Genomic DNA, 14,122 nt, shown 5'->3' on the forward strand with positions numbered 1-14,122 from the left:
ACTTCATCTTCAATCCCTGCCTGTTGGGGGAACGCATCAATCCCGCAGCCGGGGACATGTTGCTGTTGGGGGCGTAAATGCACATGTACATGCGTACAGGGGGAAAAGGTGCAGAGCTCTCGTCCCATTGCTCCAGATGCTGATGGACGTTGTTTGGATCGATGTAATAGGTGTTGGGACGCTCGCCAAGGCTACAGCTTTTATGTACAGTGAAGTTGTCGAGGCAACTGCCAGCTTGCGTCACAACAGGATTCTGGAGAAGCTGCCAGTGAGCGCAGTGGGGAAGACGAGTGCCAGCTGTGTAGTTGTGGCGATGAGCCACTACCAGGTGTCTCACATTTTTGGGTGAGAAAATGTTCATTCACCTGATCGCTTAGTGACCACAGATCAAATCACCAAATCTTGAGTCCTTTTTTTTGTCCGTTTTCTTTAAAGAACCAAATTAGAGCAAATCCATAGTAGGAGGTGCTGCTGGTGTGGTCTAGGTTGAGCTCCAGTTGCAGGTATTCTTATAAAGAGTAAGAATATTCTCTACAAGAGATCAACAAGTCTTTGATAAGTCCCTGAACATCTGGTAATTACAAATTCAGTGCCGTGGGTTACCAGCAAAAAAGGAGCCAAAATCCACCCTTGTTTCACATTTCTCTGTTGCCTGGCAATAGTGATGTGGGTTGTGTGTAATCCCTCACCTAGCATTGCTGCACACAGAAGGCAAGAAGATGCCTCGCAGTGGACTCTTTCTCTATCAAACCCTCAGGGGAGGAACAGACAGGCGAGCGCTCGGGCCCACCGACAGCCACTGAGGATCTTTTAATTTCTTCTCCCGGATGCGGTTGCTCCACGGGTAGCTGTTCTGCCGCTGCTGTCGGCTCGGGGGTTAGATCTGGAGCTCATTTCACGTGTGGCTGGGTGCGAATTAGCATTTGCTCTGCCTCCACCCCTCACCACGCTGCAGCCGTGCCTGCCCTAACTCCTGCTGTTTACATGCAGTGCTTCCAGACGCCCGGCCTCAGCTCTGTGCCATGCTAATGCTCACCGAGCTGCTCTGAGCTTTGACAAGAGAGCAATGCCAACGGCTTATATGAATGAGTGAATATTGATGTTTTTTAACATCATTGATCTGTTACAACGTATTGTTATACCACAGATTGTGCAGCACAGTTTGCCACTAATGGGCATGGAGAAAAGAAAAAAATCACAACCCTGCAGAAACACAGCTCCTCAAATCTTTCTGCTTGTGACAGAGAACTGAGTGTGATGTTGCTCAGCTCTCTCTGAAGTCTCTGAGCAGCCTCTGAGTGTAGGGAGGAGTTTTCCCGGCTTCTTTTGCTGTCTCTCAGCAAAAGATGAAGCCAGAAAACTGAGAACTCCACTGTACCAAGCACCAGAGGGAGGGCATTTGTACCGATGAGCAAATCCTGGCGCTTGGAGAAAACGGCCACCATGTTGGCAATGACCCGCCTCTCCCATATGGTGTTATCACCTGTAGGTTTGCAGCAAATTGGCAACGAGTGCCAGCATATGGCGCAGACAGCCCTCTGCCTGCGTGGTAGTCAGGGTTCTATTGCATCCACCATCTTTCCTCCCATGTCCTGCAATTTTCTCTCATTATTCATTGTTTGTCTTGGCATATTCTCCCACTGCTGTTTTGTTAACCTGTTTTTTTCTGTGATTTAACCCCTTTCCCTTCTTTATACACACAGTTTCTATCATTTATCCTTGCCTTTGTGGTTCTCTTGTCTTTTCTCCACCGGTCTCCTGCATCCTGATTCGTCCTCCTCACTGAGGGCGGCTGACACCACAAACAATCTTAATGACCACCTTTCAACAGTAACTACACAGCTGAGGCAAGCTAAGATGACAAGGATTTTTTTCCTTTCTCTACACTGGCACTGCTCTCCATTGCTCATCTGAGATTGAGAGAGAGTGGAGAAAAAAGCCCTAAAAAAAGCCAAATGGACTGTTAAACCTGATTAAGAGAGCGTCAACTGAACAGACTCTGCTGCCAGTTCTTCTTTTCTTTCCTTGTCCCATGTCACCGCTCTCACCGCTCAAGATATGCACACACACCCAAACACACATTAGGCCCTTTCCAGGGAGCAAGCCGCTTGACGCTAAGCTTGGCACCTGACTGACAGGTGTAGCCAAGAGGAAAGGCAACGCGTGCCACCATTCTTGGTGATAGCATCGCCGCTCCGTGCACCCCAATCCAAATCTCTCTATACACAAATATCAGCCGAGCTTTAAGCTGACACTCTGCGTGTCTCCGAGGCTTTCTGCCGTCTCAGTAGGTATCACATTTCACACCTCAGTGAAGAATTGCCGATCAACTAGGCGATTATAACAGTGTAATTAAGTCCTACACATAATGTTAGGCGAATCTTAATGAAGCAAAAATCTATGGTATAGGTTTTTTTTATCTTCTGTTCATTTCATCCTCTCACTAACACACATTTATACTCGTGGGATGTAAAGGAGTAAAGGAAAAAAACGACAGTGTTGTCACGCCTGCTTGCTTCGGCTAAATCTGAAGTGCTCACTTACATAGCATCTCTCTGCCAACTGATTCGGCCCCCTCAGGAGTTTTTGTCCTATTTATCGTTCTCTTATCACCGACAGATTGTCCTTTTGCACCAGAGCTTTTTGCATCAGTAATGATGGTGTTTTTGCAGAGAGAGTCTTCTTTCTCCCTCATTTGGAGTTTTACTTTTGTGTATGTATGTGTGTGTTTGCGTGCGTCTGTTGACAGCAGTGTGTTTGTGGTGGCGTTGACGGATGCTCATGCTCTCCACGAGCAGCAGTCTGCCGTCTTTGAAGCCAGAGTTAGAGCCGGCTCTTTTTTCTTTTCTTTTTTTTCTCTTTTTTTTTGGCCCATTTCTATCAATCATTCATCACCGGAGGCACTGGCTGTTGGTGATTAAAGCTTTGCTACTGGAGGGCAGCATTTGAATGTGGATATATAATTCATAGGCTGGCACACAAACATCCATACCATGCACACAGAATGCTTCCTATATGTCACACGCAAGCACAAATACACCACACGGAATACATTGACACCAACTGGCTGGGGAAACATACTGCTACGCATATAAGTCTGATGGCATCTGTTGGCACATTTCATATTCACTGTTAAGATTTGTGAAGAAAAAATGATTCCGACATCTCATCCATTTTCAGGTTTTTAATCAGAGGTTGCCTGAATGTGTGTGTAGTTTTTCAATGTAATTTTTATAATGACATTGTTGAGCATCAGGGGGTTGTAGATGATTAAACAGGCCATAATCATTCAGTAAATGCAGAGGTTAAAAAAAAGTTATTGTCATCAGTAGGTTGTAATAATCATTAAGTGGCTTTGTTTTGCTTTATTGGTTAATTATGTCTTTTACTTCCTTGGTGTGATTTCTGAGGTGATGCTGGAGTTAGGTGAAACAGATCCAAACATTTCCATCTTTGCTCAGTCATTCATCCATTCCTTGCTTCCTCCCCTTCCCTCCACCAGAAACCATCTCCGAGCCGGCAGATCGACCCACCCCCACCCCACCCACAACCGTTGCCGCCACCATCACCACCACCACCCCCTTCCAACCAAACATGGTGTGGGCCATCCCGCCTCCGAGGACGGTCGAGACGGAGACGGAGACCACCATGCAGCCTCCGGCCACCGCCCCCTTTACAGCCATCTCCCACAAGCACGCGCGAACAAACCACCGCCACTCCATCCTCACAAAGCCTCAGGCGCTGCAGCCCACCGCTGCCACGTCCACCACCTCCTCCTCCTCCCGCAGTAACCCCGCCCCATCCGCCGCCGCCACCTCCTTCGATGGCTCGGGCAGCGGGGAACCGAGCGGTGACGACCAGACAGAAGAAGAGGAGGAAAGCGAAGTGGGTAGTGGCATCCCGACGGAGGCCAGTGGGGCAGAGGAGCCTGTTGGTAAATCCCTGCTCTTTCACTTCATTATCCATACAGCTCTGAGGGGTGTGTGGGAGGGCCTGGTTGTCAAGATGGGGTTGGATAAAGTCTGTAATCTGACATCATAACACATTCATGCCATCATTTGTTAATTGAAAATTAAAAATAGGCACAGGCTGATGTAATTGTATGCAAATTGGTTTTGAGGAGACAAATGTCAAAGTCAGGCAGGCGGAAGAGAGAAATGCGGGTAAACAGATGCTCTTATTTCCACTTGCATAAGATGTATATCTCAATTTCAGGCAGAAAAGAATGTATTTGCATGGTTCACTGTTACTACATCACCCATGCTCTTTCTTCCCATTTCCACCAGCGCGCCTTGCTCTCTACAGCTAGCAAAAACAAACCCAAGCTCTGTAAAATACACTCACAGCAAGCCAGATAGATGAAACTGTTGGCCCGGATCTGGAGATCTCTGGAGCCTGACTTGACAGGCTGATGTGACTGGGAGGTTAAGGTGTGTGTGTGTGTATGGATACCTCATCACATGGCTAGTCTTAAATTTTTCTCGACGTGCCCTCCTGACTGTAACAGCCAGCTGTGGTTGCTGTGCCTCGGCCTGGACAACAAGAGATGACTGAGACTTTTCAATCAAATTTTTTTTATATTTTTATTTAAGACAAGTTGCTTCCCATCCATCCATCCACCTCGCCTGACAGCTTGCAGTAACAGGATAGGATTGATGGAACAGCATGGCCCCAATGTGCTCTTCCTCAGATCTTCCTCCTCCTCCTCCTCCCCTCTTGCTCCTTCTCTCAGAGTTTTAGATTTATCCTCTTGTCAGAAGCTGACCAAAGCGCTCTGTGGTGCGAAGAGCATGTCTGCAAAAGAAGACCCAGTGTGTGTGAATGAATGTTTTTGCATAGTGTCTTTGTTGAAGCTGTCACACACACCAGATAGTACAGTGCAGATTTCAACATGGATATCAAAACTAAACTAATCTATGTTTCTTCCTAATTGCCTGGATCTTTGGGAGGTTTAGTTTATGTATTGAGAAGTTTCATTTGTGTGTGTGTGTGTGTGTGTGTATTTGTGAGTCTTATCTCCGTCTCCTTATGTCACTGTGTTTGTCCAATTCAGAGTGCACATATCACTGTCTGTCTGTATAAATGTGAGTAGGCCAGAGGTGTGTATTTGCAAGTTTCTGTATCCATGTCCTTTGAAATCTGCACTTATCTTTGTATGTGTGTGTATGACTGTGTGTGTGTGTGTGTAAAATTTTTCATGGCTCCCACTGGAGTCACACAGCATACCCTATTTTCCCCACCAGCACTCTCCTCTTCAGTCCAGCATCTGTAAATCTGTAGACCACACGCCAACAGATGCCCCATAAAACCCCCAGCGTCCCCTCCTCCCTCCTTCTCCTCCCTCCTCTCACATCCTTTGACCGCGAGTCCTTGAGCAGGATGTCCCTCTCCTCTGACGTCTTTACGACTTGTTTAGCCGCTAGCTGTTTGCCGCCACGATTATTTCTAATCTCTGTGCGGCCATAAACTGCACCGCTTTGACCAACACACCCCTCCCACCACCAGCTCCATCATTAGAGGGGACGGAGGCTGGCTGCTGTTGCACACTCTCATCCTTCAGATAAAGAAGGCACAGCCACTTTTATGTCTTTTATATCCCAAGATAGCCAGATATACACTGACAGTAGCACGAAGAGGACTGTATGTGGCTGTGTGTTTTTTCTTCCCCTGGGAAGCCTTGAAGGTAAATATCAGCCAATCGGCTGTGAGCACCTGTCACGTTTAAAGTGCTCTGTGTGTGACATGACTGGCAACGGTGCCTATTAAGTTTTCACTGCCTGTTAAAATGAGGTCCATGTGTAAAATCAGTTCCCATGAACATTACATATAATCACTGCTGTCTCTCTTAGCATCCAATCACTGAAAACTACAGGAAGCCAACTGCAAAAAAGCAAAAAACAATCAAACAGGAGATCGCAGCTTTTGACCTTAGAACCACAACCTCAGTGCCTAAAAAGTCTTTAAAAATTGCTCTCCTCTGGGTTTTTGAGATAAGCTGGCTTGAATTTATGAATTTTTTGAAGCTTCATGAATTATTATGAACCCCTGTGTATCACCGCCAGGTCCCACAGTGGCCAGCACCACTGTACCCACAGCTGAGGACCGCTCACCCTGTGACAACTCGGAGTTTGGCTGCTGCCCCGACGGCAAGACACCATCCAGCACTCCAGAGGGCGCCAACTGCCCCTGTAAGTTTAAATGCCCTCTCAGAGAACACTTTCACCACCTTCAATATGTTCCTGCTCCTCCTGCTCTGTGTCCTGTTTCCTCTTTTATTATATGTAGCTCTTACACTGTATTGTATTCACTTATCACTGAGTTCCTGAAAAGCTGAAATGTTTCTGGTCACTGGTACCATAATTACCAAATTTTTTAAAAAAAATTTGATCATGTGTAAAGCTAAAAACCCACTCAACAGTTTTAAGGGAACTTGTTCTACAGTTTCCTGTTTCTTCACCTTCACACTTACTACACACAAAGTTCTACTTTCAGTCTTTCTGTTTGCATCATTTTGCAGTTTTTCCCCAAACTTCAGTCATCGATCTTTGCAGGGAAACTGTTTGTAAAAGGCTACTAAAAGCAGAAATATGTTGCCAAAACACACTTTTAAAAGTGTGTTACAGAGTTGTGTTTCTCATCTTACTGTTGGAACAGCATCACAGAAATCCAACTTCTATCGTTGTGTTTGAGTTTCAGAGAGGGTTCAAAAATAACCTGGTGTTACTGGATAGTTATTTTCTGTATCTGGGTATGTCTTACAAAATTTGCCAACGGCACAATAATGCTAAATATGGCTTCTAGATGTGTAGTTAATTATAGGAAAAAACATAACAAATACAATATGCATGCATTGACGCTGCTACTCAGGTCTCTGGAGTTGACCAAGAGGATGGCAGCTTTCCTTAGTCTATTAGGGAATTACATACATTTGCATTTTTAGTTTATAATCTAATTTGGTTTGTATGTTATGAAACACGGCAAAATATTCTTCCTTCACATTTAATTGTTTACTTCGGAAATACTGATATTTGGCCATCTGCCTTCAGTAACCAGAACAGGTGGTGTTTCTCTGCAGCAGCTTTCATGAATCATGATCTTTTGACAGGTTGCAGGAATTAAAAGACACACAAACAGTGAAATGTTAAGTCTGATATTAGCAAACCCTGTTTATGAATTTCTCTTTAGGAGACTGACCTTGAGACTGGACCCCCACCCCCCCAAATTAAAAATAAAAAGTTTCATTTTCTCCATATTTTTGAATGGTTCACTGCAATATCATATTTTTACAGCTTTGGCCTATGAATACTCATCGGCGTCTCTGTGTTTTATCTTTTCAACCTCTTTCTTTTTTTTTTAAAATCTCCCATCTCTTCTTTTATTCACCCTCCTGACTGCACACACACACACACACACACACACACACACTCCTTTATCAGTCAGTGCCACTGTTCCGTATCTCCCTCTTGAGCTATATCTCACTCTTTTCTCTCCCTCAACCCAGTCAATCTCAATCCAGTCTTGCATCAGTTCATTTCTCTCTGGAGTTGAGCGGAGAGAAAGTCAAGAGACTACCAGAGGCCGACGAGCACAGTTGTACCAATCACTGCCTCCTGCCACACTCAGTTCATAAAGATAAAGGGCTTCTTTCTCCCTTTCGCTCCTCTCTCTCTCTCTTTCTCTCCGTTCATCCCTCACTTGAAGTCTGCTCTCTATTTGTCCTAGTGCTGGTAGTCTGACTGATTGTGAAAAGAGGGATTCTCTCTCTGGCTCCCCAGGGAGCTCTAGGTCACGACTTGAAAGAGCCGAGGCCACAAATTAGCGCGTGGAGTTGCATTTCTGGCGTGTTGAAGGTCCTACAGCCTTCCAATATAAACCAGCAGCCTTTGCTGCCACACGATCCAGTACATGATCTGAAGATATGAGGCCACCTTTGACCTTCTACAGCTCCTCTGTCAGGTTATGTCTCCCACAGATTTTACAGCCACACACAGGGGGTGTTCTGTTGAGGTTACATTTGATGATATTTGGCCGCAAATCTAGAAGCTTCATCTGTAAAATCTGCTGAAGTCTGTAAATATTTATCTCTGCTAACAATGATAAGACAACCAGCCATCAATACTTCATTCAGCTCAAGTGTTACCAATAAAGGCAGAGAGCTTGATAAGCTGATTGATACGGCCGATCTTTTTTTTCCTCCTGAGAAGGGCTCAGCCGACGTCCATCTGAATAGAAGTCGAATGACATGTCCCTTCAGTTTATCGACATCTGCTGCATAACAAGAACCACTAATTGTTCATTGTTGATGAAATGGTGAGGCAGCTCGGGTTAAATATACTCTGTGAAACAGGCTTTAGAGTGAATGTCAGATGAATGTGTAAGAGTGCTTTATTCATATTGCAAAAGTAGTATTCTTTACCTGATGTATAATGAGCAATTGTTGTAAAAAACAAACACTCCACATGTTTTCCCATTAATTACTATATCATATTCATCAATATAGTAAGGGGAATAGTCTACTTGAAGTAGTGTTAGAATCTCAGGTGATGAGATCTGTGACATTGACTGAAGGTTAGCTGCTACTTCTGATGGTGATGTTGTTTCATTACGGTGAAAAGGTGAAATCTGTAACATCCCTATAAGAACAGGACTATAAATACAAGGTGGAGTACACTGTGTTCTCCTCCACATTTATATGAGCCAGTCAACAACAGATAAGTAAGGACCCCATTAAAAGTCCACCACGCCTATAGCTGGGAGCTGCAGGAAGTGGGTGGGCAGCTCTGTTTCTCCCACTGATGGACCAAGTCATTTGCAGAATGAATTGATGTAATAGCATATTCATATGACTTCATAGATAATGGCCTGCAAATGCTCATGTGAAAGTTAATGGCACACTGAGCTCCAGATATTGTAAACTCTTCCATATGCCAGGAGAAGTCTGACAAATCCATTACATTTTACAGTCCACTAGAATCTGATAGTCAAATAGTTCTCTCCCTCCTTTTATCACTCTCTTTCTCTCTCTCTCTCTCTCTCTCTCTCTCTTTACGTCCGTCATGGCAGTGGGCTGGAAAATCACCCTCTCTGATGTTTGTCTTTGCAGATTAAAAGTCAGATCTCTCGCTGTCCCCTCTCTTTTTTCTCTTTACCCTCTCACTATCGGCCAGATTTTGCCCGTTTGACTCTATTTTATGGCCGCCGTCACATCTGAATCGATGTGTGGTGCCTGTGAAAATACTGTAAAGACGAGAGTGGAAGTGTGTGTGTGCGTGTGTGTGCGTGAGTGAGAGTGTGTATGTGCGTACATCGGTAGTGTCTGCTGTCCTTTTCGTGCAATTTTAACCAGGCTGTGTCAGTCATCGGTCTGGTGGCATTAAGGAGACAATTACGACTATCTTTCACGATAATCATACAAGTGCTCTTCCCAGTCTCCCTGGCATAGCTCAGGCAGGGGCAGCCATGATTGATTTGGGCAATTTGTTCTGCTGATTACGAGCAGCGTGGAAGCCCGGCATCAGCGCCTCACATGCTCCATGCTTTTCCCCCTTTTCTGACACACACACACACACATACACACAAATCTCCTCGACTTTCAGCTTTATTTCAAGCCTTCTCCTGTCTGGCAGCAGCATGAAGAAACCATATAGAGAGTTGATAGATGTTGGACTACATAACCTCCAAGGTCACACAGGGAGGCTCTGCTGAAGAAGGCACTTTTCAGAGAGCGCCTGTGTGCTTGTTTCCTCAGTGTATTGTGTTGTCTTTTTGTATTTGTGTGTCTGTCTAACTTGTTGTCTTTCTACCTAGCCCTCCATGCCACGGCCAGCTTTTGGGATGAGTCTCAGTCTGGTAAAACTGGCCCATTTCTCCACCCCCTCTTCCACTCTTGTGTTTTTTTTCCTTTCCTTTCATGTTTCACACTTCACTTCTTCTACCACCACCACCACCAATACCCCCCCCCCCTTTCCACACAATCAGCAACGCACTCACTAACCTCTCCTTGTCAAACACACACCAACACACAATCCATCACTAACCCAAAACTGGCACTATTCGCACGACAAGCCCTGTGTGAAGGCAGCGGGAACTGAGTGATGGAGGAAGGTTTGAGCTGCTGTGTTTTCTGTGTCACATCTTCACTTCTTCTCCCCCGCAGCCACCATGAAGTTCAACGGTTACCTGCACCTGGACCAGGTGGAGGGCCAGGAGATTATCTTCACGCCAGAGATGGAAGATCCAAAATCAGAGCTGTTTGGAGAGACAGCCCGCAGCATCGAGAGCGCCGTAAGAAAAAACATTTACATTACATTTGGCATTGTTTTCTGCTTCTTATTTTACCGACTTCAAATGTGACTCCAGATAAAGCTCCTCACTATAACCGCTTCAAAAAAAAATGAAAACACACCACATGCTGTGATTTCAGCTTTGTCTACACCTCCACGCTTAGCGACTCTTTAATGCAACTGGCTCACTTAACAGTTACCACTGTGAGGAAAATTCAACTGTGTTTTTTTTCCTCCAAGAAATGTATGATCAAGAGCGGAAAAGCTTCTCAAACAAAACATTCAAAGCATCGTGACGCACTCAAACTCTTCGCCCAGAGCCAGACTAATCAAATTCGCCAGGCTCCTTCAGGCAGGTTTCACTGCACGATTTACAGACTTGACACCCCTGAAGCTGCTGAGCAATATTCTCCCACGCTGAGCTGGAGTGATTTCTCTGGTCAGACATCTGATAGAAAAATAACAATGATAAAAAAACGTATTTGCCGTCCATGGTCAGGGACCAACATGCATCATATCAGAGGGGGAGACAACATAGCCTGGCTGATATTTGATTTTTAATAAAAGGGGAATATTGGCAATCTGTTACATCAGGTGAGCCACCGAAAGGTGCTGTAATTGAAAACCTTTCCTAACCCAGGTAGGTAGATGAGAAAAAGACTGCCCAGAGTCATTTTAGTTTATAATTGTTTTTTTTGTTATAATATATTTTCATTGTATTGCCACATACAAATTTATCAGCACAATATAAAAAGGATATGTTTTTATGTTGCAATTACAAAAATATTGTTATAACATGCAAATATTATCATTATTCTATTATAATTCAAAGACTGAAATGTTCCCTACATATATGCTGCTGATTAATTAAGCACTGAATTTAACAGTCAACATAGAGAGAAACTCTTCAAGCTTAATAAGACAACCATAAAAACACTAACAGCTCTCTGCAGACTTGTGTAAAGACTAATTTGTCGATCGCTTGCCAAACACTTCAGAGTATTCAAAAACAGCTTTTCATGTGAGATTAATTAAGATTTTTTCAGCTTCTGGGGGGAAAATCAGGCTCTTATTCTGGATATGAGTCTTCTATAAGTTTGGAAGGTCACTGTACCAAAAAAAAAAAAGCCCAGACGCACACACAGCCTGTGCAGTAATCACAGCTGGGCCTGTGTGGTTTATCCTGGTTGAATTTCTCTACTGTCCGTTGAGCTCAGACCTTTGAACAAATGTCTCTGTTGTCAAGCCAGGGCCCCCTCTCCTCTCCTCTGATGAAACGAGCGCGCGCCTGTGTACACAGTACACATGTACCAGCTGTTGAATCACTGTCACGGGCCCCCACTGGGACCTAATCTTCTACCTCACAGCGATTTGTGCGCTTGTGTGTGCGCTCGTTAACTCTCTCCAATTGTGTGTGTGTGTTGTGTGAAGCCTGGTGTGCCACTTGACAGCAACCAACCCGCCCCCCTTCTTACATCTTCCAGCACGCACTCTGTGCACATACATCCACAGATATGTGCTGCACACGTAAAAATAATCAAGCTGCACTACATTTTTTTGTCACAACATGGCAACTTGTTATAACCAGAGGATAAATTAGGACATGTAAGAAAAAGAGTCGAGGCAGAGAAAGATGCAGAGAGTAAGTTTTTTCATCCTTAAGCCAGCTTTAAGGGGTTTTATTTTCCTACTTTGCTGTCACACCTCAGCCCACAAATTAAAAGCATTCAGTACATAAAAGAAATCATCGTCCCTCATGAATCGCTGACCAAAAAGCAACTTTGTAAATATGTCACTTTAGGAGAAGTATCATGTAATAATGGGGTTTTTGTTTAAGAGCAGCAGTTTGTGGGCAAAGATTGGCTTTAGTAAAATCTGTGAGATGCAGATGGATGTGTGGAGGAGCACTCAGTGGAAACAATAGAAGTGGCCACTCAGAGCAGGCGGCGGCGGTAAAGTAGGTTAGCAGACCCTGTGGCTTCAGTGATTTTTAACCAGCCGCTGAAATGAGGACAACACAGAAAAGATTTTCGTGTCATTTGTGTGTGGATGTAATTAATCCTCCACCAAGAACATCATAATGGAGAAACACTGAGTAACTTTTTAGCATGAAAATGGCCCTATTTCTAGATGAAATACTGGCACAGATTTGGGGGCTGAAGGCAGCAGCGGTTCGCTCTTCGGGCTGTTACAACATGCACACAGCAGAACCAATCAGAATGTCAGGGCAGCACGACATTTATCTTAGCTCCTCCTGAAAACTTGTTTCTATAATTAATGCCACAGCAGCGGCTAAATGTCAATTTGTGCACCCACACCCGATGGGTTTTTTTTCTACACACCAATTTGAGCAGCGGCCTTTCTTCCTTTTAGATAGTGTACAGTTTTCTGGAATTGGACTGTGATAGTGTGGAGCTCATTACCAGCCTCATTTATCATCTCCTCCCTCTCTCTCTCTCTCTCTCTCTCATTCTTGTTCTTCAGCTCAATGAGTTGTTCAGGAAGTCAGAGGTGCGCAAAGACTTTATGAGCGTCCGCGTCCGAACCCTGGCACCCAGCAACTCTGTCCTGGCCTTTGTTGAGGCGCACTTCAAACCAGGTGAGAACTCTTTAATTGGCGAACACTGATACTGTTTGTGTGCTCATTTGTTTGTCTCGAGTGAGCAGCACTTACAATTAATTAAAACATTTGAAATAAATTGGGCAGAAATTACTTCATTAGTCACAAAAGACCTGTTTTTTTGATACTATACAACTGTTGTAGTGTTGTAGTGTATTTGTAGCTGTTAAATTGTAAATATTAAGAATTTATCCATGTAGAGTATCTATTTATTTGACCTTCAAATGAAGAATTCCACATCCACACATGTTTTATGTCAATACAATACACAACACATCACTCTGGAAATATCAAGGACAGTTGCAGTCTAGGCTAAAAATTAGCAAAATGCTAATGCAAATAGAAAATTTTGCAACCAGGCTATAGAAATAAACCAAAAAAATATATATATTAACTAATATTACAGGTAAGTACCACACTTAAATAATGTCAAAGGTCACAGAGCCAGGTCCATCACTTTTTGGGGTACCCTAGTAAACACCCCATATCTCACCTCACGACCAGTTTTTGAGCTCTCTCAGCCACTGTAGTTTTCCTAACACTTGTTACTGAATTAGCATAGATGTAGCTATTCCACATAATTATTCTTCACAGCATTTGTGAAGTAGCATTTTGTACATGTATAAAATGACTCAATGCAAATGTACACTCGGTGCAATATTATTTAAATAAGTGTCATTTTATGCCTTGTGTTGCATTGATTGTGAAATATTGCATAGTTGATCCTTTTACAGAACATTACCAGGATTTAGGATATGTTCTCCAAAATCATCATAATTTTGTATTGCAGTGTGTATTCTGATGCTGCGTATAGATTAAAAACATCTCTGTTATCACATTCAGAGGATTGTGCATCCTTGGCACGGACCTGCAGTCTTTTTTTATGTGGCTCATATTGTTGTGAGAATAGAGTAAATGTTCTTTCCTTTTTTTAATTTTCTATTCAATGCCAAATTAGTCTCTTGCTCTCAACATTTTGCCTGCATATATAAAAAAAAACACACACACCACCACGAAGAAGAAGAAGAAGAAGGTGTCTCCGCTTAGATGTTTGTTTATTATTCGACAGAGCCAAAAGGGAAGTTATTTATTGTGCCAGCCAGATTGTTGGCATGAGTCTGTAGAGTGTGGAATTCAAAATGGGGATGAAACCTGCTATTATTTCCAATGTGACTGTCAGACATCTCAATACACTATCAAATGCTGAACAGCTCTGTTA

General features: G+C 43.7%; 1 protein-coding gene across 6 annotated transcripts in view; it reads left to right on the forward strand.

Moving 5' to 3' along the window:
- The window catches only part of agrn (agrin), a 222,819-nt gene that overhangs the window by 179,998 nt on the left and 28,699 nt on the right, over nt 1-14,122 (forward strand). For all 6 annotated transcript variants that reach the window (XM_028411002.1, XM_028411004.1, XM_028411003.1 and 3 more), the window contains 4 exons: nt 3,503-3,934; nt 6,063-6,188; nt 10,157-10,284; nt 12,768-12,882. In XM_028411002.1, coding sequence (XP_028266803.1) covers nt 3,503-3,934; nt 6,063-6,188; nt 10,157-10,284; nt 12,768-12,882 — 801 coding nt within the window. The remainder of the gene's footprint in view (nt 1-3,502; nt 3,935-6,062; nt 6,189-10,156; nt 10,285-12,767; nt 12,883-14,122) is intronic.

This window comes from Parambassis ranga, chromosome 7 (assembly GCF_900634625.1).
Source record: "Parambassis ranga chromosome 7, fParRan2.1, whole genome shotgun sequence".
NCBI classification, from domain to species: domain Eukaryota; kingdom Metazoa; phylum Chordata; class Actinopteri; family Ambassidae; genus Parambassis; species Parambassis ranga.